This window comes from Lichenostomus cassidix, chromosome 4A (genome assembly GCF_008360975.1).
Source record: "Lichenostomus cassidix isolate B80296 chromosome 4A, HeHo_3.0, whole genome shotgun sequence".
NCBI classification, from domain to species: Eukaryota; Metazoa; Chordata; class Aves; order Passeriformes; family Meliphagidae; genus Lichenostomus; species Lichenostomus cassidix.
In genome coordinates, this window is record NC_139485.1 from 12,369,069 (window position 1) to 12,396,122 (window position 27,054).

General features: G+C 45.2%; 1 protein-coding gene across 2 annotated transcripts in view; it reads right to left on the reverse strand.

The window, feature by feature from the left end:
* Nucleotides 1-27,054, reverse strand: part of GPC3 (glypican 3) — a 135,597-nt gene that overhangs the window by 65,106 nt on the left and 43,437 nt on the right. For both annotated transcript variants that reach the window (XM_085060556.1, XM_085060557.1), the window contains exon 3: nt 6,857-7,551. In XM_085060556.1, the coding sequence (XP_084916682.1) occupies nt 6,857-7,551 (695 nt within the window). The remainder of the gene's footprint in view (nt 1-6,856; nt 7,552-27,054) is intronic.

The window sequence follows — 27,054 nt, forward strand, 5'->3', positions numbered from 1 at the left end:
AGAGGCGAAGGAACAGGCACCCCATAGATTCCCTCCTGCAATGCTTTGGATGACATGATCACCAGCTCACTCCTCTCCTACATCCCAAAGTATCCCAGGTCCAGCTGCCCAAGCCAGCTGTGATGGGAGCCAAGAAAAAGGAGATGAGAAAAAAGGCAGCTGTTCTGTGCAGTGAAGAAAGCCGCAAAACATTGCAAAGCTGTGTACCCTCATTTCAGGCTGTTAAGATTATATCCTGACCCCCTTACTCTGGGAGCTCTTTGTACTGATGCCAGGGCATCTCAGAACCAAATATCTTTTTAAACACTCGGGAGCCAGCTGCAAAACAACAAATTAGCTCCTCCACTAAAACAAGGAACACGCCAAGCCGTGGTACATGCAGACAGCTACACAGAACCAGCAATTAATCTGCAGGAGGTCTTTAGGCTTGTTCTGGCTTCAGCTTGGAAAAGATGGAAGACATCCCATCACACACAACCTGTGTGCATCTCGCTTGCTCTGCAGCCAACACGTGGTTTGAAGGGAGATCAAGCCAGGCTCAGTGGGTGCTGTATGATATTCCTGCCCATAAAATGCAGCAGCCTTAAAAAGCTCTTTTAAGCTGTAGAGTAGTGGGGATGAAGTTGCCACCAGCCGAGTGATCTGTCTCTGACTGAAGTCGACAAACAGATTCATGTGATCTTCAGTGCAAATTTGGGTTGGACATCAAACGTGCTGTCAAAGGATGCTCCACGTGCTGCCATGCATGCATGCAGGGAGGAAGGGGCACTGTCAGCAGCACCTTCTACTTTTTATTAAAAAAAAGGCCTCACTGCAAATTCCCTTGAAATGGCACATCTCAGAGGCTAGAACACATTCAGTTAAGAGGACAGAGGGAGAATTAAAAAAGGAGTATAACTTAAAAATTTACAAACAGAAGCAAAGTCAAATGCCGTTTTATATTAAAACTGTGCTGATGCCACCTCCTGTGGCTTTGCAGTGACAGGTTTGAGCATCACTGGCCACTACCTCCACCCAGCAGCTCTGCAGAGCCCTACACACTCAGTCTGCTTCATCCAGACCAATCTGGTGACAAATTGACTTGAAGTCTTGCCATGCCACCAGAGCAAGCAGGAGGGCACAGCAGCATGCCACCTTGCCCACACTGGAGAAGGGCAACCCTGACCAAAGACATGCTACCCTGTGTCCTCACAGGAAAAGTTCTTGTTAGCACTGAATTAATTGTGACACCAGTGGTCCTCCTCCCCAGGCCAGACAAGAGGTAATACTCTCACTAGACTGAGAATAACCTCTGAGTCTCACTCCCTTAGAGAGGAAAGTGATGGCCAAGAGCATTCATGCCAAAGTCCCTTCCAAGAATGAGATGCAGACCCCTAATTTGCTACTGCATATTTGAATACTAAACCAGAGATTCAAGTCCAGCAGCAGCATGCCAAAATAACGGGATCAAAATTGCTGATACTGGGTTACAAAAGTACAAGCATTAATAACTTCTGCCCTTATTTTTTCAGCATCAGCCAAGCCACCAACAACATGGGGATTTCTAGCTCAAAATCAACACCTTGAAATTCAGTGCCTTGCCATATGCTTCCCCAAGTGTCAGAAAATCTTTACTACATGAAACCTCTTCAGACAACAAATCATAATACTCCCAAGGTCTTTTCACAGGAATGGGAATGCTGCTGATACTGCCCTCGTAATAAGGTTTATTTTCATCCTGGAGGGGGAACAGATGCTTGCTTTAATAGGCTTATCTTACACCTTACACTGCCTATCACAAAATTGATAACTAAAGTACACAATACACACACCTTGGGATAGTTATGAGGGGGTCTGAGATCACTGAAAACCAAAACTTCACCTGTATTTCCAGCTCTAAGTGAAAAATTGAGCTAGCTACAAGTGAGTATTAGAGAATAGCCTGAGGATTAAACTTTGCCAATAAAGAACTTGAAAATACAGAGGCTGTACATCCAGCTGACTCTCCCAGGAGTGATGCCAACAAAAAGCAACCCACATTAAAAGTACAAAGAAACCGATCTCGGCGTCTCAGAGGGAAGGACTTCGCAAACAGCACTGTAATTTCAAAGCTTTCCCCACAAATCTCCTGCCAGCTCTAGTACAGACAGAAAAATCCATTAGCAGATAGGAAAACTCACCAGAGCTCCCTGCCAGTGCAACCTGCTGAGCAAAGCAGCTTCCAGCAAGTCACTAGGTATGATAGCCCCAAAAGAGCTCCTGGCAGCATCCAGGGAAAACCAGCCTGGCATCACCGTGCTGACAAATGTACTAAATCACTGTGTATGGCAACAGGTGATATTTTCATCCCTGGGTGCCAAAAGTCATTCAAAAGTTATTTATGTATTCTTGATTTTCACCCCTGGGTATCTGCTGGAACCGCTATTCTGAACACCCACTGCAGCAATGTTTCTTTGGTGCTACAACCAACCAAAGTACCTAATTATCTTTACAACATGCTCATGGACTCCCTGCCAGGATTCCCTAAAAATCTAGGGAAACAAGGGTCCAGTTTGCCTGACTCTGAGGCTTCCCAAGCCATCAGAGCTGGGTTCACAGCAGGCACTCTCCCTGAGCCAGGTGAGGTGAGTGCTTTGGGACAACATCAAATCCAGCCTGCATCACCTCCACAGCACCCCAGCAGCACAGCTGTATGACCTAGTTAACCCAGACCCAAGCAGTCTTTTAAAGGTGTTTGCAGGGAAGTAAAACAGCAGGAATCTGCTTACAGAACAAGCACGTTGGGAATTGCCTGCTGTTCCCATATAGCACTGGCACCTTTCTGCTTCCCTCCTTCTGACGGGCGCAAGTGGTTGAACAAAGGTTTGGTTAATTTTGCAATTTAATAGGATTTCCTAAAAGCTCAGTTATCAGTTCTGAGTGGAAAAAAAAAAAAGACTTTGCTGAGCTCCCTGCCCTTTCCTTTCTAGGCAATGTCCTGCAGGTAGAGCTGCACAACCGACTGCAAGGGCCAGATGATCTTTAAGGTCCTTTCCAACCTAAACCATTCTATTATTCTAACCACAGAGGAGATCAGCCATTACCTGTGTAAGACCCCTGGATGGATTGTCTCCCGTGTAATTCCAACAACAGAGAAAGCATTAACTTTCAGAGGTGCTGGGGTTGAATATTTTATTAAGCTTATTTTTACTGCATCTCTCCCAGCTGTCTTGGTTTGTGGTAAAAAGCACAAACAGACTGACTAAAATCACTCTTCCCTACACTCATTAAAATATCTACAAGAGGTGGACATACTAGGCAGATTTTCAACCAGGGAAAAAGTAGAAGATTAGGAAATTAATATAGATATAGGCCTAGACAGCAATTTTTTTCCCAATGTGCCATGAGAGTCAGCCTCCTTGATAAAGTATTTTAATAGCAGGTTTTAGGGGTGAAGTTTTTAAGCAGACAAATTGTAGAAATAATAAAGCCCTAACACACACCACTGCTGACAAATTAGCTACTAAAGCAAGGCTTGGGATGGGAACTGTTTACTGCCACATTACTGAATTCACTCTTCTGCAGTGCTGTTTACAGACCAAGAACAACACACAGGCTGCCATTTAAACACATGCCTGGAGGCACAGCTTCCAAAAGCAGATTTACAGCAGTATGACTTCCTCCTCTTGGGGACTGCAGATCTCCTCAGAAACCTATCTGGAGGTTCAGCAACACCTCTGGAGCTCAACTTCACATGCCCTTTGTAGCCAAGTCTGCTCCAAGCTACAAACAGTAGCTGTGTGTGTGAATGTCAACATCCAGCCTACAGGGGATGGCAAGGGGGAATAAGGAACAACCATGTGGAGAAAGGATGCTCAGTCAGGTAACACACCTGAGGATCTGAAATACCAGGAGGAATAACTACTGCTGCAGAAATGCCACCAATGTTGTGAAAAACAAAAGAAGCTCAAAGGACAGGCAAGGGCAGTAGTGTTGTTATTCATGGTATAATCACTGTGGGCATGGTAGATAAGTTTTCCATAATTCCAGGGGATTTTAATGACAATTAAATAACCTGTCATTATTCTTAATAGCATACAGGTGAACTGTACTTTGCCTACAGAAGCAGTGGTGGCCAAGGTCAGTAATGAAACAGGTCAATATGAGAAGCCAGGATGAGCATAAAACCCCACATTTTCAAAGACAACCCCTGTGGCATTTCATACTTTGATATGACTACAGCCTCTAAAAACAATCATATTTACAGGATAATAGTAAATACAACTTTTGCTTCCAGGTATTTTCTTTGAAACTCAATATGTGCTTATAAGTTTAACAGAGAAACTTTCATCCTAGCACAGCTAAACGAAAAAAGTTGTATTCTATAATGTACAAAGTGATATCTCACAAAGATATTTACCCCAGATTACCCCAGGTCCTGATGCAGCTCAGCTATCAGAGTCAGCCCTCTGCACTACTGCAGTTAAGACTGTCAGTGCTTCCATTATTGCCTTATTTCTCCACTGAACAGTTCATATCCTCATTTATTAAAAAAAAAAAAGTTGCTCTGGGCTCAGGTCTGACATAAGACCTTAGCTGAGCAACATCAGTGTTTAAAAAACAAACTTCAAAACCCCAGTAGCCATTCTCTTTTGGTGACAATTGCCAGGCAACTGGCTTGTTTGGCTTGGATTTTTCCTTCTTCACTCCAATAACTCTAAAACGTCTCTAGAGCAAATAAACAAATCACTGAAGTATTAAATAATCAAGAGGAGTTATGTTTAAGTAAGTGCCTAACTACATATGGCACTAATGAATTCCAACAGCTTTATCAAGTATGAAAGCACTGAATGGTCTTGTAATGCCCAGAATTTTTTTATTGTAAAGGAAGTCAATTTATGTTCTGGTTTGGCAGAGGATGGGCAGATTGTAGCTCTACTGCTTTATGTTTAGTGGCACTCCATCTACTTGTCCTCCCACAAACACATTCTCTGTAGAGAGATCTTCTCTGTAGAGAGATTCCCTTTGATCTCTCTGTAGAGAGATCAAAGTGTCAATATTCAATAATACAAGGGACAGTCATGTGTGTTCACTATATACATATACACTTGGACACCTCCAAGAAAAAGTGCATTTTTGTTGTTGCGCCAATAAAAGAAAGATACAGGAGAACAAACACTGATCCTTTCAGGATCCTACAGCAATGGCCATGTTGTCTGTGCTCCCAAAACCTGGCACACAGTCCTCACAGGCAATGTTTCTGCTCTGCCTTAGCACCTACAAGCATGGTGGGTTCACTGATGCAAAACATGTTGGATGCTTTTGCTCTCAGTTGAGTATGTCAGTGGATCTTTGGAGGTTAAACAGGCTCACTCTACATGTAGAAGTAAGTTTTGTTCCTTACTGGAAGTGCCAGCTGTGCTTGGACTCGAGCTGGGTTTTCTCTCATTATCAAGTGTAACGTGAATTCTCCATCTCACCTAAACTCAAGGTAAACCTTCAGTTACATCTCTGCTCCTCTGCCATTCCAGAGAAGGTTGGCAGATTCTGGTTGATGGGAGAAGAACTTCCCCTGGTTCCATGACAGCAGAGCTGCTGCTCCTGGACCATCAGCTGGAACCTCCCTGCACAAGAGGTGTTTGGCAGGCACTTTGAATCACAGAAAACAGTGATTTTTTTGCAAAAAGGGGCTAAGGCAGGTTGAAAGCCAATCTCTTGCCCTGTACTCTCAAGCTTAACATGCTGCCCACAAGTCCTGCCTTGACCAACACCCAGCCCAGCCACAGCCTCCTCCTGGTCACTGCAACACAAGAGTAATCCAGCTCAGCGTAATTCAGTCCCTAAACCCTTCTAAGCAATGGAGAAAGCTTGCTCCATGTGTGCCAAACTCCCTGGGGAGGGAAAACACCCAAGTGCCACCAGGTGGTTTCACAGCCTGTACAAGTGTGGTGGCTGAGCAAAGCCAGCTCAGAGAGCCACACAGCTCAAAGCCCGTAAGCTGACACATTTCCATGGTCTCCCCCAAAAAAGATAAGAGTTACTTACAGTGCAAGTAGTACAGTGACCTACATAAACACAGTTCTTTTGTAAACAAGAGTCAAGAATGGCAGGAACAAGCAGCTAACAGGGAAACTGTGTCAGATTTTAATCATCGTTGGCTTTAAGCAAACTATTACAACACTCCCACACCTTTCCCCCATCCCCAACTCTGCCCTGCCTACACAGAGCAGTTCAACTGTGTGTCAAAAAAAATCTCCTCTGCAGAACAAGTATTACTACAGTACATTTGCCCTTGGTGTTCAAACAGAGCAGCAGGATTTTCAGAACGAGACAGCCTCAGTTTCTCAGGAGGCTCAGAAATTCACACAATGTGTTTTTAAAGAGTCAAGTGAAAATTAGAAATAATCTCAACCTTGCAATTAAATGATGCTCAAAACTGGAATAAATTACTAGAAGGCAGAGAATCAACTCTTCTTTGGTAAATCAGGGGATGCCACAGCACATTCCTCTGCTTAGCATCTATTTGGAGGTACATTTTTGTGATGTTAACAGCCAGGGGATACCTGGAGAGCAGGACCAGCCTTTCAGAGCTACCCAGGGCAAGAACAGCACTCAGGGGAAACTGAAGATGCTGGAACCCCTCAGCTCCCAACCTCAGGGGTTGTCCAGACCCTTCTACTCTGACCAGCCTAAAGAGACAAAGCCCTTAACTGAAACCTGCAAACACCAGTTTCAAATGCTACCAAAAGATTTTTGAGAGATCAGAGGGGGCGGGAAGGGGCTGGTAATGGAGCATTTGGGTTTTGTTGTCAGGAGGAAAGGGACAGCTTGGTTTCAACACACAGAGCTTGTGTTACAAGCCATGGCAGAGAGCCTGGGGAACTGCAGAGCTACTCACAGCTGTCGAGAGCTTCCCTTCGTTCTTCTGCGCGTGGACGATGGCATCGCGCACCACGGAGAACAGGCTCAGCAGGACGTGCTCCATGTCATAGATGCCATGCATGCCTTTGGTCAGCCCCTCCAGAGACCCAATGTACTCCTTCCAGAGGTTATGGATCTCCAGGACGCCCGCCAGGCAGCCCTGCATCACCAGGCTGCAGTAAGCAGCACAGGGCTTGGCCAGGAGCAGCCCCTGGCAGTGGGAGCAGTACCACATCTTCAGCAGCGCCCGCCCGCAGTCCTTGCTGAATTTCAGGTGGTCAGTGGTGTTGATCACCTCGATGCCCAGGTTCAGGGCCTGCAGAAAGACTCGTGTGGCCTGCAGGGACTTGGACACCTGTGTCATCATCATCTTGGGGTAGTTCCCAAAGGCTTTGAGGTCTCTCCTGGCCGCCCGCAGGCATTCGGTCATTTCCACAGAGGGATCGGGGAAGTCGGGATTAATCAAGTGAGAGTAAACCAAAGGGAATAAACTGTCAAAAAATTCATTTATCATGTCATTGACACTGATGTCAGAGCCCAATATGTACAGCGAGATATCAGTAAAAAGTTCTCCAACAAATTTCAGAGCCCTGGGCCCCATGCTCTGGTAGTGGGTCCGAAACATGCTGTTGGTGAAGTTTCTTGCATGCCGCACTACAATTTCAAAGGCTTCTGCAAAACACAACAAAAAAAAGTGTTATTAAGAGATGATGAGCTCAGAAACACGGAGGAAAATGTTCTACCACATCCCTGCTGCCAGGGCTGGCCCCATCCTGCCTGCCTTGGGTCAAACACCTGCTGGCAGCCGAGCCTGCTGCAAAACACCGGCATCAGCAATTTCCAGGGGAAATGCATAAATTCTTTATACAGAAGCTACATTTCAAAATGGCAAAAAAACTATGATCTAGTTAACATTTCAGCTTTTAAAGAAAATATTGATTCAAGAAAAGGGCTAGACTGCAATTTCTTTCTCTCCCCCTTTCATATTGATTTGAAATTAACAGGAATTCTATCTCCAGACTTAATTTAAGGCAGAGATAAATGTTTGACAAACTGTACAATGTTTAAAATCAGGAAACAGTAAATGCTGACATTCCATTATGAAAAGGAAAATATTTATAGGTGTTTAATCACAAAGGATATTCTGACTCATCCTCCCAGCAGCTGCTCTGCACCCAGTGTCCTCAAAGCCACTGGAAAAGTCCCACAGGGCTGCAGTTTTCCCAAATGCACCAGGCTCACTTCAGCTGCAGATCCAGTGTTTCACCTGCCTTGGATGGGAGCTGCTCCATTGTCCAAAGTGATGCTGGGAGCCAGTGATGCTGTGTCCACCTGTGGGTGCCCAGGAACACTCTCGTACATATCAGGTTATCTCAAACTGTCCAATGAAATTCAGGTTTTAGACAGAGACTGTCGTTTTGCTGGAAAAAATCAAGGTGCATTTTCCAGTCTCCAGCTTCAAAGACTTTAGGACTTTCAGGCCACAACTCCTCCACAAGGTGAGCAGGGGATTCCCCCTAGTCACTGCACAGTTATTCCTTTAGTTATAGCCCCCCTCATCAGGGTGCTTCCAAAATATCCATGCCCCACTATAAACAGACAACATACCTAAACACACATCAGTCTGCATCTTAAAGCATCAGAAAGGGAGGCCACCAGTACAAAGTAAAGTCTTTTCCTTTGGCCAGTTTGCTTTACCAACCCTTGTCCCACCCTCCAGGGTACTATTCATAAAATGCTAAAATTAATGAACAGCCTCTCAGTTCAAAGGTCGCTGACACCCCACGATGCAACTGCTCACAACTCTGTCACTCTGGAAACACACATCCAGGCTCAATTTGCATGAAAATTATTCACATTCAATAATTAAAGGGAATGTTTAATTTTTAAAGCCGTAAGAGTTATTTCCCCCATTTGTTAAGGCTGGAACGCAGCTGAGCATGGCCTGACACATCTCCACAGGGGTTCAGTATCAACACTATCACAGGCAATGTCGGGCCTTGCTGCTCACCCTGCACAACCTCTTGCATTGTTCAAGAGCTTTTAAGACCATCACATCTCCAGGACTTCCAGCTCTTTCTTCCTGGGTGTACCATACACAGGGATGCCCAGCAGGACAGGGTGATGCTGCTGCACCCCACCAGCACACAGAAAGCTGTGGTGTAAGCTGTAATCAGAGCAGAAATTACCGACAAACTTCTGCAAACAGTGTCTCCATCCCATCTGGTGCCTGCCCACCTCCCAGGCATGCTGCTGAAACACTTTGTCCACAGCGTCAGACACTCACACCAGGACAGTCCCAGCAAGCCAAGAGGAACCATCTGCATTCTCAGGCAACAACCCCTCCTTCCTCACAGCACAGACTGAGGGATGTGCAAGGACACAGGGACACAGGGACCCTCTCTCCCTGCCTCCCCTGCCATGACAGCCAGCATCCCACTCCTCACCCCATACAGAGGATGAAAAAGCTTTCCAGGCACAACAGCAAGTCTGACACAGAGTGGGCTGTGCAAGCAGAGCAAATTCTGGTTGCACTATTATTAAAAGTTTTAAAACAAAAAAAAAGTCTCTTTAAAGAGGGCGCATGGATTACCAGACTCTTTCCCCCTCTTTCTCATTCTCAAGAACACCAGAAATAGCTTTTGCCTCAAAAAGCACAAAGAACTTTTTGGACCACTGTTTTTTTGACAGCAGTGGAGACGGTGCCAGGATTTTCATGCTGTGCCTCACCATTCGCCTTTACCCTCTTCTCTGTTAGTTGCCTTTAGAAAAAGTCATCACTCTTCCGTTTTCCCGCTCCTCTGTGCTTTGCCAGTTATCATCAGAGCCAAAGGACTCTTCGCTGATTAGAAAAATATTCCAAGCCCCTATGCAAACCTCCTATGGTGAGAAAGGCTTCAGAAAGGAATGGAGAACAGTGGCGTATCAGAAGAGCATGCACACACAGTCCCACTGCTTTAAAGGTCATGACATGCACATAATTTTTATCGTAATAACTGGCTGAGAGTGTCTACTTTATGCGCCTTGGAGCTTTTGCATATATCCATTAGAAAGCACAACAGGGACTATAAAAGCATACGGAGACTCCTGCTGCCCTATTAATAGATGCAAGAAATAATAAAACTTTGTAAAAAAGAAGTCTTGCACATCCAAAATCTCTCCCACCCAACTCCCGCAGTAGTTGCTTATTCTGAAATATTCCTCAGAAAGCGCTGGCTGCAGGAATTCTAAATCCCCAGCTGCCAGCAGCTGCAGTGACCCTCGGCCAGGCTCTGAGTGCTTCAAAGGGGAGGAAACTTTGTGGGTCAGTCCCCGGCACTCCCACGAGGGAACCTCGCAGGGAAACAGAGGGGATGCTGCATTACAGAAGTGACAGAGGCTTCTGATCCCTCATAAAATCTCACAGCCTGGATTTGCTGCTGGTAAAATTTGCCCCGCTCATAACACGGCATTATTGAAACTCCCATTGCTGGAGGATAATTCAATCTTTTCTCTCTGTTTTTTTTTTTTATATTTCAAGGATATTTTCAAAAGCTGCCATTTAAGGCAGCTGTTTTGCAGATCTAGCTGAAGCAGTGTGAATTCAAAGCGAAGCATCAGACTTGCCCCTGACTTCAGCAGGCAAAGGTACTGCACGGCTGAGCAGGGCTCACATTTTACAGTCTCCATCACTGTAGCTATGCACACACAGCAAAGTATAAAAAATGCTCCTTTAAGCACATTACCAACAAAAGAAAGGCTCAGGAGAATCTCCATCCTTTATTGGATGTGGAAGGAAACACAGTGACAAAGGATGAGGAGAAGGCAGATGTACTTAATTAATGTCTTCTTTGCCTTGGTCTTTAATAGTAAGACCAGCTTTTCTCCAGGTACCCAGACCCCTGAGCTGGAAGACAGGGATGGGGAGTAAAATGAAGCCCCCATAATGCAGGAGAAAATGGTCAGGGATTTGCTACAGCACTTAGATACACACAAGTGAGGCTGGATGGGATCCACCATCCAACAGAAGAATGGGCAGAAGAACTCACAAGACCACTATCCATCATTCACCAGCAGTCCTGGTTACCTGGGGAGGTCCCAGGTGCCTGAAGGTTGACAAATACCTGGGAAGGTCAGGTCATCCTCAGTGCCATCATGAGGCACATACAAGACAACCATGACATCAGGCCTGGCCAGCATGGGATTATGGTCCTGCTTGACCAATCTCATCTCCTTCTCCATAAGGTGACCGGCCTGGTGGATGAGAGAAAGGCTGAGGAGGTCTACCAGGACTTCAGAAAATACTTTGACACAGTTTACCACAGCATTTATTTTGGAGAAACTGTCTGTGTGAGGCTTAGACACCTGTCCAGGTGAAACCATTTGCAGGATGGGAGCCAGAGCATCATCACCAGCCAAGCACTGGTGCCCTGGTAGTGTACATCTGTTGACTGCCTCAGTCAAGGGCAGTTTATCAGGGCTCCCAAAGGATGAATGAAACAGCTGAGCCTACTCTAGACCACAGGTATCAGTCACTAGCTGAAATGCACTGGCTATTACTTACTCTTCAGGCTGGACTCTTGCTGAACTACCTGGAGAGGGATTGCTGCCTGATTCCAGCAGCCAGAAGGCAAGGACTAAGCTCCTTTCAAAGTGCAAAAATTCCCCAGAACACAGCCCAGGGAGAGCTGCATGGCCGCTGCAAACCGGCAATTAGAGAAAATAAATTGTAAAAGAGCATAACTGTGCCCTGAGTGGGGATTACCGGCAGGAGAAGGAAATCACTGCATTCTCAGCCCAGATAATAAGAGTCTGCTGCTTAGTAAAAATGCCAGCTTTCCTGAGAAAGCTCGCTGGCTCCTAAGCTGCAGCAACTTCAAAGGGGTCGGCGGCGGGGCCGGAGGAGCTCCGGATTAACCTACTGGCTGCCCCAGGCTGCAGGAGGCTCCAGCCAAGTCTGCCACTTGATGGGTTTATTTAAGAGATTATGTGATGCAGTCGCCTGAGCCACAAGGAGCTGGCACAAGTGACCCCAGCGAGCCATTCCCATACGGTATCCCAGCAGAGAGGGGAGAGCCACAATCTGATGGCAGCTGCAGAGCTGGGGCAGCTACAGAGGTGGCACCTCCAATTCCAAGCTCAGCAAGTGCTGCTTCACAAGCAGCTGAAGGTGTTTGGAAAGGTGCTGTTGTCAGAAAGGTCTGTCCTCCTTCTGCCTCCCATGCCAGCTCACCAAAAACCAGCATCACGCACCTCTGTGACCACTGGGAGGAGAGGACAGCAGGCACCACGACATGCCACAGGCTTCATGCTGCCCCTCCAGGAAAGTGCTGCTCTGGTTCTGCTGTAAAGACAAGCTTCCCCCATAGACAGCTGCCCTTCTCTGAGTGTCACACAGGACAGCAGTCATGTCCTCTTTGGCAAAGATGCAGCAAAACCAGCAAAAAAACCAGCAAAACCTGCAGCAGCTCATCATCCATGAGGCACCTGGGAAGGGAGCAAAGGTGGGTGGAGGGGCAGGACTGTGTGACCCATGCACCCCTCAGCACATGGATACCAAGGCACTAAAACTGCACCTACAACCTTGACTTTCCTCTTTCTTGACATCCAGACACATAAATCCTGCAACCATAAACTCTGAGCAGGGAAGCTCCCACCATGGCTACTCCCACTTCCTCTCAGGAGCTGAGCTAACAACTGCCATTTGCACTTTTGCAAAGGATTGTTTGCTTAAAAATTTGCCTCCCAACACTTAGTCTTATCTTGACTACTAAGATATATCTTCACAGTGAGAGGAACTACAATGTCTGTTATTCCACTACCAAGAGGCAGTAATGGCAAGGCTCAGTTTTATTTTTTGAGAGACAACCAAGCAAGTAATCCTAGACAAGGTCACGGCGCCACCATCATTGCTCTACCTCTTCATAAAAGCTTTGGGACCATCTCCTCCAGGAGTTTGGGGCAGAGTGGTGAATCCTCAGGGAATATCCCAACCTGTAAAATGAACAGGAAATTGATTTCCCTGCAGTAGAAACCTCCCCTGAGATCAACATAGATCACTGGCAGTCAGGTAAATTTCCCTCCACAGATGATGATGCATTTTGTGATTCCCTACACCTTCCCCAGGATGCTGCTGCTCAGGAGCACTTTTAGCTCCAGGCTGTAAATGTGACACACAATGACTCCCTGTCCTGCACTTGGACCATTTTCAAATCTTACCAGCTCCACAAAATACACTTTAAATGCCTTTTAGGTATGAATGTGCCTCTCCTCCCACAATGAATCTCATCTTTGATGCAACTGCTCCAGGGCAGCAAGTGACCCAGCTGCTGAAGCTCAGTGGATTTGCTGAAGTTCCTCTTTCAGGCTTTGATGGCTCTCCTCGTGTCCCTGGGTTTGCTCCCCAGGGCTGTCCCTGGAGGCTCCCTGCTCACAGGGGCTGACAACAAACTCTGCACAAGGCACAGCAATGAGTGCAGGGGTCAGAGAGTCTCTGGTCTGGCCAGACCTCACCTGCCTTGGCTCCACCTGATCTCTGGCACTTCCCTGCTGATGGAAAAACCTCTCCTTTCACTCCTCAGGACACAAATCACATCAGGAGAGAACTAGGCACTGGAATCTCTCAGCCCACAGGAATAATTTCCACCCTGAGACAACACATGGGTGTCCAGGCAGCGTGTTGGAAAATTCATCAGTTAATTAATCTGTTCTAATGCAATCACTGCATTTCCTGTAGGCCCAGGGTTCCCAAACCTTTAAAAATCCCATACATCTAAAACCCAAAACTGCTCTCAGAAACACCACCAGTGATCATGGATTGGAATTCAGATGTTCCTCAGGGAAATGCTAAAAGTTTGGATGTTTGTAAGCTCAACTGAATTATTTTCTGACCTGGCTCTTGCTGTGTCACTGCATGGAAGCAGCAAAAGAAACCAGAGGAATCCTCATGCAAGTGAGCTCTAAAGGAGGAAATGCTTCTTCCACATCTCCAATGAATCAGACAACTTCAGTCCCATCACAACAGCCTGTGTTCCCAAAACACACACAACAGAGCTCACCAAGAGAGCAACAACTGTTTGCAATAATGGTGTGGCTGCCACAGGCACTGCTGGTGAGATGAACCCCAAGTCATTTTTCAAACAGCAGGTAATATTTATTTACCAGCCTGGAAAAGGTTCGCAATATATTGAGCAGAAAGGAAACAAAATCTAAGAGAATTTCCCCTGGCAGCAATAAGAGCAGCCACCAGATTTGTTCCGTTATGATTTACACTACACTGCAAGTTTTTAACAACATTATCTGGAGACAAAAGCTCTTCTGAGCAGTATAATTACTTTTGTCTGTACCATTACAAAACCCATCAGATGGTGCCACTGCTGCTCTTACAGGGTTTGTTTCTCTGAGCACATTTGGGTTTAAAGCTTAGGAAATGCTTTTTTCCAACTATGACACAGCCTTTTGGATTACTTTTACAATATTGTCACGATAAGAATTATGGTCTCAAGCTCCCAAGCTTATGAGATTAGCTTCAAAGCATTAGTAATAAAAAGTAGAACAATTCAGTTATTCTGTCTTCTAAATTTTTTAGCCATCAAGGTTTTCACCACCTACCTCTGCTCCATGACCACCAGCACAAGAGAGCAAAGGTCTCAGTCCAGGCTTTAAATGTGAGTGGGCTCCTTCCAGCTCCATGCCCACTGCCTTCACTCCCACAGGAGCCAAGTTACAAGTTTCCAAGCCAGTGTTGCTCACCAGCCAATGCCAAATCATTACCCTCTCATCAGAAAAACATCTTCTCCTAATTATCTGTTTCTATCAAAACGCCAAGCCCTAAAGCCATTTATTTTTAATGGTTCAGCTTATCTAGTGTCCTGGCAGTCTGAAATACACTCCCTGAAGTTTCTAATAAAAATACTGTATGATCCATCTCATTATACCCACTCAAACTGCCCTGAAAACATGCTCCTGTTCCAGTCCAGGTAACAGTCCAACTGTTACACAATTAGTCACACTGTGGTTCTCCTACTTAATATTTATATCCCATACACAAAACTTTGTTAATGCAGACAGCAGAGCTCACCAACACAAGCTGTTACCAGCCCAGAAGCAATGAAATAAGAAATGCTGGTTCCCACAGCTCCCCACTTCCAACCAGCCCCTCTCCTGGACCAGACCTGCCTGGAGAGAGCTCAGCACAGTGCTCTGTACCCCACACAGGCATCCACATCTTGTGACAGCAAAAGGCAGGGTCAGAGATGCTGGAATGGACCACAGAAAAGCAATGTGTTTTTGAGGGACACCAGGGTGCCTTTAGAGATCTCTGGAGACCCTTGGGAGAACCCAAGTCCACACAGGAAACCTACACTCCCAATGAAAGCTAAAAAACCCAAAAAAAACTCACGGCAAACATCTCACAAGAATGACTCTGCAGTAAAATCTTTTCTGGGGCTTCTTGCTTGAACACATGGCTTTGGTGCTTTTGATTAAATACAGGTTGCACATCCATTGTATAATTTGTTTTCCCGAGCATCAAGGAAGATAACGCTTCGTGCAATGACTGATGTGTGAATGCTTAACAGATTCCTGAAAATTTAATAAAGACAAAGTTAAAAATGCAAACAGTCAGGGCTGGGCGCAAGTGGTGGATGAACATGATTCTTTATCAAAATCAAAGGGCAAGGGAGGAATAAGGACCTGGAGAGGCAGACTCAAACCCTTCCCTCGGAGCACAAGCAGGAAAAGTAGAGACACTGCAGCTAAAAGGTAGCTCTGTTGTGTTGGCAACCTGGCAGACCAAAAATAAACCTCTTTCCACGCACCCCATATGAGGCCTGGGGTTCAAGTTCACCTTCCCTATTTTTTCCATCACATATATTGTTTCTAGCTCCTCTTACCTCTCCAATTTGCTGCAGAGACAACAGTCCCCATCTATAACTCATATTTCAAGCCAGGTGCTCAGCCAGGGAGCACAGTCCAGTAGGAATAGCTACAAAAACTTTGGGGAAAGGACATGTCTGCCCTGGGTAACTGAGCAGAGATATCACAAACACAGGCATTTTACCATTGCAAAAGCCCATCAGGGATTGTTTTGTTTTTTATTCTTAAACACAAAGCGCATTAAAAAAAAAAAAAGAGAGAGAGAGGAGACACAAGAAAACCAGTACTTGGTCACCCACACAGCCTTATTTTACTAATTGGAGGCTGCAACATCCACCTAATGGGGTTATAAAGATATCAAAAAAAGCAGCAAATCAAGCCACACATATCAAGAAGAGGGCAAGTGATTTCATGCACACCCACCCAAACTTACAAGCCAAGCATTTCTAAAGACCAGGACACCAGTTTGCGTAGTTCGCCCATTTATTTTAAACTAAAAGTTATAAGCAACTTCTGAAAAACCGCAAGCCTAGCAAATTCCTTTATTCATCAGAATAAATGAAGATAAAGCAAGCCACCAGGTCAAGTTGAGCTTGCATTCAAAAAGTTGAAAAAAAGTCTTTGGAAGTGCATTGGTCTCAGTAACTTTAGAGCAAGGCAGATCTGAGACTGGCTTTCCAGGCTCCCTTTCATTCCAGAGGGCTTTTATCAGCCTGTTAAGTCTCCAACAATGGAGAGCAGACTATTTATTTAAGCAGCAAATTCCTTCCTTAATAATCTCTCCTGGCCAAATTCTCTTTAAAGTTATCTCAACTGTCTGATGAAAAGCAAATGGCAGAAGATCAGTTCTTGATCCCTATAGTAACACATAGGACTTGCACTTATTTCGGGACCTGTTGACCATTCTTTAGTCACTCCATCCCCTTTATTTCTGTTATCAGTTTCCTACCTGGGCAGGCAGAACTTAGGAAAGCCATTTGCTCAGTAACAGACAGCAACCAACATCAGTATAACTCTTCCCGCTGAGGAGTGACTGTTTCCAAGATACAGAACAATGTCCAGGCTCTCAAAAGCAGTTCAGTGATTTTCAAGCTGGTTTTGTCTCAAGACACCTCAGAGAAAGAGGTTTCCAGCATGGAAATAAGGCTGTGGATCACCTCAGGAGCACAAGAGCAACCAGCCACTCCAGCACTCCCTGGCAGCACCTGACTCACTGAGCATATACAGAATATTTTAGCAGCATCTTGCTCGACAGAGAGCAGGGTACCCAAGTCCCTCCTGTCTAAAACACCAAGGGGCTGACACAGGACACCATTCCCACAGCAGCACCCCTGAAACAGGACCCAGAGCATCCCAGGCACACAAATCCCAGGTGCCATCTCCCACCTGGCCCCAGTTTTCAGCCTTAGCACTTTGCAAAAACTAGACTCACTTCCTCCTTTCCTTTCTTTGTGGTCCCTTAAGTGGAGCTCCCCAAAACACTGGTGGTTTTACTGGGGGGAGATTGGGTATTGTTTTGTTTGTTTGCAGGGGAGGGTGGTTTGATGGGGGTTTTGGGTTGGGTTTTTCTGGGTTGTCTTTGTTTGTTTGAGCAGGGATTGTTTGCTTGGCTTTTTCAGGGGGTTTTGGGGTTCATTTCTTCGGGGGGGAGTTTGGTTGGTTGGGTTTTTTCTTCAGTTGCTATTGCTTTGGGGGCTTTTTGTGGGCTTTCTTTATTTGACTGGTTTTGACTTTTTTTTTTTGAGTTGGTGCATGGGCAGGTCCCAGCCCAGGCAGGATGCAGAAGAGGGGACACCATGTCCTGGTGGCACCAGCTGAGCCCATGGCTGGTCCATACCCAGCATTCCTCGTGGCTCTCGCATCCTGCCTGTCCTGGCTCAAAGCCCTGGTTTGATTAACACTCATTTTAAAAGCAAGATGTTTTATCATCTCCCTAGTCCCCCTGTGAGAGCAAGGCAACCATTGTAACAGGAGCACAAGATGATAATTTGGCTCTCAAGAGTAAGACTCACAACCACAGCTGCCAGGAATCGATCCGAAGCTCCACTGCTCGCTCCAGAGAGGCTTTCCTTCAAGAACATGAATAATCCTCTGCAAAGTAATGGCACTATTCATCTCTGGAAAGTTCCTCACAGGCCTAAATCCCCCGCTGAACACGGGGGGCCACGTGTTCAGCTGCGTTCCCAGTAAATTAAAATTCAGCTTGTTCTTTTTCTGAAGAGGAACATGGAGAGTATCGATCGATGAATTTACCAAAAGTTTTATGGCAGCTGCTTTTCTCAGTAATAGAGCAACCACTGCTCAGACATGGTTTAACACATAATCTCCAGATCAATATAACTTTTGATTTATAAATAATGATAACAAAAGGAGCAAGGACAAATATGCCTGGGAAAAAAAAATAAACAGCTTTTCCAAAGGATACTTTCATCCTAGTCCTCTCAAAATAAAGATCGTGTATTTCAAATGCATGTGGAAGCCAGCACAGAATATATTACTTACATAACTAAAGGTTCATCTTCATCATTACACTGTTCTGACTTGTCTATTCTACAACTCTTGGCACATGTGACCCTCTTGGTGCCATTTGCTAAGTATTAGCTGCTCATAAATCCAAAATCCTCTTTTTCCCAAGGAAAAGTTACTACCCAGAGACACCTCCTGTCTGAACATTTCCACACAAGGTCTATGTCTGTACTGCAAACATTATGTCTATTATGGAATCTTTCCTAGGTGTGAAAAACACAGGTCAGAGAAGACCGTAAATCCTGTCACCTGACAATTTTTTCAATTACTGTGCATGTTAAAATGATGCCACCACAAATAGGTTGCAAGAGATATGCTGGAAAATCTATTAACTCACTGTAAATCTATTTAAGTTGAGAATTCATGCCTTGCAGAATTTTACCATTAGTCCTGAGAATTAGTTTATTGCTGGACAGGGAGGGCAGAGCCCATGAGGGTCATTTCAAAGACATACTGCACCACAGCCTGTCTAAAAAGGCCCCTGCACAGGTATTTAATGTGTTAGTGAGCCTTTGAGTAAGTGCTTGCACACTCCCCTCTACAGAAATACTCTGCTGAATAAGAAAAGGCATCACCTTTTTCTAAACCTTCACATTGCTTCTCCTCCCATTCACAGTCTCCTCTTCCACTGATATATTTGAGAGGTTATAACAATTTAGGTACAATTATCCAGTTGCTTTGGGAATCAACACCTGATTTTTTTATATCCATGCAGAAAAACCAAGGAGGAAAAGAGTTCAGGTTCAAATACAGAGAATTCTGATGCAAAGACTGCTTTCCCCTACCCCAAGCCTACCACTGTTCCTGCTAGAAGAACATTTTCCTTTGAAAAGCCATTTTTCTTTCACTTCTTGTCAAGAACCAAAAACTTCATTTCCTCTCAGGTTTGCACTTAACTGACCGGCTCAGGCACATCAGAGATGGATCCTTTCTGATAACAAAATAGTGGGAGTTTTAACAGCCTCTGGAGATGAAAAACCAGAACCAGCCCATTTTCCACTCTCTGAATTGATCATTTGCTGCTTGTGGGAAGTGGTGGAGTCATCATCCTTGAGGTGTTCAAAAGATGCACGGACATGACACTTGGGGACATGGTTTAGTGATGAACACGGAGGTGCTGGGTTAATAGATGATCTTGGAGGTCTTTTCCAACCTTAATGATTCTGTGGTCTGGCTTCAAACCTCCCTCTCCCAAGCCAGAGCCAAACTCCATGGCATGGAAGAGATCCTTGGGAAGGGGGAAGGGGAGATCTGTATGCATGTGTTTGGCACTAGCAAAAACTTTAGTTCTCAACATGGGCAAAGAGGGGCAAGCATCCTCTTTACACACAGCACCTCCAATTTATATAAAAATCTGTTTTTCTGTTTGATATAAATAGCATTCTACAAACATTTTTGCTTTTCTCCAGAGTTTTCAGATGAGACCCAAGGATCTTCCTGAAGGTCCCTTAGAGCAGCCTCCCCCTGAGCCAGGACAAAAAGGGTGAAGCACCAGGGCAGTTTGGCCACAGCTGTCAGGCAGTCTACACTTCCATCTAGGGATACCCTTAGCCCTTAAAAGAGGGACCTTTGGAGGCAGGGAAAGAGCTGGGGCCAGCAGAGGAGCAACAATAGTCTAGGGCATCCCTGCAGCCCCAAAAGCATTTCTGGAAAACACTTGACCACAGTCCCATTACAACACTCCCCATGCACTTTTCCATTACAAACACTACACAGATTCCCTGGAACTTCAAGGCAGCTGAAAGCAGGTGAACAAAGCTGAGGCAGCTCTCAGCAGGCTCACGGAGGCTCAGCCCATGGCTGAGTGAAGAGCTGCCAGCGATCAGACGGGATGGTCTCGCTCCACTGCTGATCCTTCTCTCCATTCCCAGTCCATTCACTGTGACAGATTTTGGAAAAGCTCCTTCTGATGTCCAGAAGCAGCAGCTCAGGTCAGGTCCCCACAGACATGGACCCAGCCTTTCCCTAAAGGCTCCAGAGTGGGGCACAAAGCCCTCCTTTGATTTCTCCTCTCACACAGCAGCAGCTCTGCTATTGCTGAGCCTGAGCTGCAAACCTCCCTCCTCCTCCTCCTGTTACCAATTTGACAGCATTTTACATGCTCAAGAAACCTAAAGTGTAATGAAACCACAGTGGCAAAACCCAAACTGGCAATGGAAAAAGCAGTTCCTGCCCAGGGTGGCTGTGCAGGGAGTGTGTTAAAAGCTGTCTGGAGCAAGAGCCATTAAAATCTGCAAACATGCAGCTCTCTGCTGAACTGCCCCCAGACACTAACCCCCCCTCAGCCCAGACAAAGAGTCCATGGACGCCAGGGCTGCAGAATCTCCCCATAAACACTTTCATTTTAAGCCAGTTTAACTGGGAAAAGGTCAACAGCAGTAACAGCACAACATGTGTTATCAGTTAAACAAAGTTAGCAGCTATCAGTTAAACAAAGACCACTTAGACACAAGCCAAACCAAAGATCCTCTGTATTCCAGGCACCCAGATGAATCCCTAATACCCTACTAAGCCTCTGTGTTTTATGTGCAGTCTCCATGAAGTCTGCATTGGGAGTTTTTAACTGCACATGAATGAATTAACCATCATTAACCATGAATTAAACAGGCTAGAAGTCATTAAAAAAAAGAATAACAATATAAAATGCTGGATGTGTCATCACATCTCTGCTGCCCATAGCCACTGCTGTGCTCCTGATTTCCCATCATCAAGCACTACCTAAATTATCATCCAATTTGTATATACAGTCAATAGGATATTTTTCGCCATCAAAAAGATCAAATAGAAGTACCTATTAAACAGACCTTTAACAAGAAAGCTTGCTCTTTGCAAGGTGAATATTTTCATACCTTATTATTTAAGGGATATAAATACCATCTGGGTTCCAACTGGCACACTCCCCACTTCAATAATTGATATTTGTAGCAAAGTTTCACTTTTGACAAAGGCTGAATCTATTCCCAACCACTGGAATTGCTCTCAGAGCTTGCACAATCTGTTGTTTTCCTGAAGCCCCAGCTTTGGATGGAGCAGATTACATAAAGACCTCAGTTTACAATTAAAAACCAAAACAATCCAGCCTTTGGTGCTGTGGGAAAAAGCTTGAAACTGTGACCTGTAGCGCTGGCAGACAAGAAAAGTAAATTAAGGAAAACCTCACAATGTATCATTTTTCAAACTTACCAATTTTAATGCCTATCACATTGTTCTTAGGGCTTTAATCACGATTTCGTAATGCCTTGAGGTTATGGGAACTGAAAACCACATGCTTCCACTCAAGTGAGACAGCAAAACATTTTGCAAATTCATCTTTCCTGTGAAGATGCTCATGTTCCATCCTAATCTTCACTTCCCCACTAAAACAAAAACATACCCAAATCTCCCAAAGGCTGACTACATCAAGATTTGATGCCATAAAACCCCAATGCATTTTTCCTCCTTTTTTTTCCCAGAGCATCAGTGTAACCCTAACCCCGTTTTGAGGTAGTCCCAGCCTTTACCTTTATATATTAACAAAGCCAACCAGTTTTAAAACATGGGCATCTTATCCCCTTCCCTGTTTCCCAGGCTGACATGCAGTTTATCCCCAGACCTAATGAGCAGTATATAAGCATGAGATGCCATTTCAAACAGCCACAAACCACAAATGATTCCTCCCAGATGCAGCACTGGAAATTCAGACGTGTTTTCCCCGGGGGCTGAGTGGCACCAGAGCTGGGACTCTGCAGGGGCTGGAGCTCCCACCCTCCCCAGCACCAGGGTGTGATGGCACCCCCAGAGCCAAACACATTCCAGAGCTGGGAAAGGAAAATTAGGGAGAAAAAGCTAATTTCCTTTGCTCCTGAATGAGTTATTAGCTACAGTTCCTGTCCTAAAACAAAGCGTTTCTGTCGGCTTAAGCAGCATGAAAGCGAAAAAAGTTAGCAAGTGGCAGGTTTGTGCTCAGCAATGTCAGTATATCGACCTTCATGCAGGAGGGGGAAAGAAAAAGGAAGAAAAATAGTATTACAGGAAATGCTGAGGGCTTCTCTCTGAGCTTTGCCACCTTCACTTAACAAACAGAACATCATTTCAGTTCCTCGCTGGTTTTTGTGAAAGGGGACTGGGAGTCCCCACAGCTGGTTTCTCAGCACATGCATCTCAAAGTTTTTCTCTCCATCAAGAAAGTGAAGTAGACAGAAACATCAATTAGATGGTAGGAAAAAAAAAAGGTAAAGAAGCAGAGGCTAAATTGCTTCTCATCCTTTGCGTTCCTGTGCGAGTCCACTCCTGCATCAGTCCACTCTTCTTCCAGCCCAGGCCTGAAGTCTTAAACCCTGTCTGCAGAGAGAATTAGGCTGGATTTATTGCAAACACCTCCTCTGGACACTTGTAAAGCAATCTGAGAGCACCTAATGGATTTAGGATTTAGCTAAATTGGTGAAACACAATAAAGAGATTAAGAACACAGTCAATCACAAGCAATTGAGTTAGCTCATCCTTAAAAAGCTGTGGCCATCAGCAAGGTCCAGGAGTAACAACCAAGCAGGGAAAAAGCAGAGCAGAAATGCAGGGCAGAGAATGGGGTTTTCTCCAGCAGATTGTGGGGAAAGTGTCTCTAAGGAGTTGCACGGGGCAGCCAGCATTGTAGGGACACAGAGCTCTCCATTTCTAACACAGGAAACCCCTGGCAGGAGGAAGCAGTTGGTCCAAGCTCATCTGTAGAAATGAAAGCTCACATTACTGCCAGCCATTTAACTTTGGAAAATGTGTTCAAAGAGAATGAACAAGTTTAAAACAGCACATGGCTGGATGCAGACCCATTCCCATGGATGACCATGTACATGGATACCTTCAGGGTCCAGCCAAAACCTTGTAGGATCATCTCACAGCCTCACCTGACCTTGTTACATCTCACCAAATGGTGTCACAGAGAAACACAACACAAGGCTGTGTCCAAGAGTTTTGTGTGCTCTGAATGTGCAGGGTCTTTCTGGAGCTTGGCAAGGCACATTTCTTCTTAGGTTTTACTGAAAATTTCCACGTGTTTCCCTGAGTCCTCTTCCCCTCCATCTCCACTCCAGCACACTCTGCTGGGGGATGCAAGGCAACAGATTATATACCAGACTCCCTCCCTGCTGGCACTTCTCCTCCAGCTGGGCTGAGACATGGTACAGGGAGGTCTTTGGGTTAGCAGAAATTGAGTTGACTTGGGGAAGTTACAGCAGCAACTCCATCAGCTCTCAAACAGCTTAGCACCACCTTGCACCAGCTGCAGCATCTTCCAGCCTAATTCCCAAGAAAAGGTTCATGAACAGGTTTATTATAAAACAGTCTTTTCTGTAGTCCAGGAAAAAACACGAACCATATTCTGGTTTCATGTTCCCAAAGGCTCCACACAAGAGCAGAGCCAGCCTCTTCTTACCATCCTATCAATCACATTCCTTCCTGCAAGATTGGTTTCCAAGCAAACAGAAACACTGATAACCTTCCTGCTAGTGCCCTGAAACTGCACGTCTTCAGTTCAAACAAGTCCTACACTATTTCTCTTAGTCCTCACCAACATACCTTTGTTTCAGAAGAAGCCATCCATATTCCTCAGTCTCAGAATCATTCTTCTTCCAACAAGTTGCAATAAAAGGTTTCCCCCCAGCTTGTGTGAGAACACAAGTATCCAAATATTTTGGCTGTTGGAATTGTATAATGATAGCCTAGCTTATTGCTTCATCTTGTATCAAACTTAGTGAGGCTTCCAGGCATTTACACCGACAGGAGAACTTCCCTTACTGTAAAATCTTTTTTATTGACAATTCAATCATGTCAGGTTTGGAACAGCAGACGCACTGATTTGATCAGCTATCATTGGATTTACAATATATAAATGACAGCATCATATCTGCCCCACGTTGCAAGCAGCTGCCTTTTATCGATTTATATTCTACTAGCAAGGAAGAAAAATTGCAGCACAATGTAGTGGTATAGTCTCAGATCAATACCAATTTTTTTCTTAATGACAAGAAGGCCAAGATAAGGACAGCATAAGTCAAAGCCAGACAGATCAAATTTGCCCAATATCCCTTTCAATTACTGAGGAATGTACGCAGGGATATGTAACATTAAATTGAGGGGAACATTATCAAAACAGTTTAAAATTACAAAAGGCTTACAAGGTTGCCTAACGTCCCCACAGTCCCTGGGAATCATGATGGAGAACCCTGGGCTGCCTGGCCAGCCCTTGAAACCTGAAGGCTGAGGCTTCCCTGGAGAACATCCAAGACCAACTCCACTGCTGCGAGCAAAGGGGCTCTGCTTTGGTACTAAAAGTCAGTAACCATCGTGGCTCCTGACATCTGCTCCATGGCCACAGCTTTGGCATGCCAGGGTGCTGGCATGGGGTCTCTGGTGTGCTGGGTACCACCACCACCTCACCAAAGAACAGGGCAAAAAGAGCAGCAAATGGCATTTGTGTGTCCCTCCAGTCTGCTTCCCTTGGTTTAGCCCCTCTCCTCTGGATAGCCCAGAGGCAGCAGTGACATCCCCAGTGCCACCTCCCCACCCCTCAGCAAGTGCTGCCCTACCCCTGCCATCACCCCAAGGTGACCAAGGAGGAGTGAGTGCAGGTTTAGATGCTGCCCACACTCTGCAGAGCCAGCCTGACCCCAGCTGGGGCACAGCCTGGCAGCAGGAGGAGCCCACCTGAGGCTGTGCTGCTCCTCCCAGCACCCTGCACAGCCCAGGCTGGCTCCACATGGTCCAGGCAGATTTCCAGCTGCTGCACAGAGCACCAGCACAGGCTTCGGGATTGCCACTCTTTGAGATAATGCATCCCTCTTTAAGAGTCCAACTCATCAATAATAGAAAACTCCTAATTATTCCACTAGTGCCAGTATTTCATAAATCCAGTTGTTGCTTAATGAGAAGTTATGAGCAAGCACTTTATTCATTAACTCTTCTGCAAGACACAGAAACAGAAACTTCCCAACCTAAACCCTCCATGCTCAGGCAGCTTAAATTCCCATTTTTAATTGGCAGCTGGAAAGCAGCACTGTCATGATTTATACCTCTTCTCTAATCCAAGTTCTGATAATTACAAGTTCTGCATGGCTTGTGATTAATCTATTTGCACTGTATGAATTACAAACCCAAACACGTTTGGAAATGAAAATTCATGTGCTGGCTCAAATACAGGCAATGTGACAGTAAAGTGACGAAGTAAAATCAGCCCAAGGCTGTGGCTGAAACAACACTGCCCAGGATCAGCCCTGAAAACTAGTTTGGGAGATTTAAAAAAAAAAAAAAAAAAAGAGGCAGTTAAAGGTTTTTTCCCTCCTCACTTCTTTTCTGGAGGCAGAACAGGGCAGAAGCGCTTAGATAATTATTAATTTATATGACCTTGCTGTGTGTGCATTCGTCAGCTCTTTAAAATGCATTTAGAGCAGGCAGTGTAAAAAGCCATTGAGCCAGGCGTGTGCACAGGCACATGGTTCACAAGGCGACACAAATTTAAGAGGTAAGTGGGAGGAAATCAAACGGTTCCTTCTGATAATTCCTGCAAAATTAAACGCCTCTTGCCCAAGTGCTGCGGTGTTTTGGTCGCAGTGACCTCACATATCGTGCTGACCACTGCAGGAAAGCAGGAGAGAAAGAGAGGTGACCAGCCCAGGGGCAGCTGTGTGACATGGCCAGGATCCCCAGAGGGGGACAGGGACATCTCACTGCACTGATGCAGCAGAGTCCCCTTGGACACAAAGCACCTGGTGGCCCCAGGACACAATATTCCCACCCAAGCACACACAACAGCTCAGTCCCAGCATTTCACAGCTCACTGTGGCCACTGCTGTCTTGCTCCTTGTCCTGTTCCACATGCCACAGTCTGCAACTCCGAGACTTCCAAAGACAAACAGGAAACAGGGCTTCAGAAGGCACCAACCTTCCCCAAAAACCCAGAAACACGTCCCTAAATTCTTGTGGCAGGTGTACCTAAGCCAGTCATGTAGCAACCAACTGTATTTGAGATAGTGAATCTGTATTCACATGCTGACAGAGCTTTAATTGGTTTATCTGGTTTAACTAGTCTATTAAATAAGTCTCATTTGCATATATTATTTGTCTCAATTTTCTAAGCCCCCACCTTAAGCAGATGTGACCCAGCCTCAGTGCTCACCATCAGCCCACCTGGAGATTGCCCATTTCCAACTTCTTTTTCAGAGAACAATTTCTCTGGCTAACTCTGGGGTTTTTTTCCCACCTCTATGCATTTCAGGATCATTACAATCCATCCTATAAATCAGCCTGTCCTTTTAGTGCAATTATTCTGAAAAAAATGCCATGTAGCTGTGAAACTTCTCACTCAACAGTGGCCACACTCTAAAAACAACTAGAAAAATGTTACTTCCACTCTGCAAAACAAACATTGATTTTTAATTGCCTAAAAGGATGAGACAATTTCCAATTCTGTTGGAAGATTACTTCTTTGGAATAAATATTTATTGATACCTACATCTCACCTACTTAGTCATTTACTTTCTTAAAAATATGCACATTTTAAAACGGGTTTACTTTTTCCGCCATCATAAAAAATGCAGGCTGCATTTCTCATTCATGAGGGTTTCATTTTTAATCTGCCATCTCAGAGAGGTTCAGGCTGCATTTGTGGCGAGGACAGGCATGAGAAAAATAAAACTTTACTTTTTAGAAGAAAGACTGAAAAAAAAGCTGAAATAAACTCTCAATCTCCCCATTGTGTTTGCCTCAGAGAATCCCACAAGTCCTTGTGGCAGCAGATGCAATTTGATGTTCATACCGGGTCCTTGA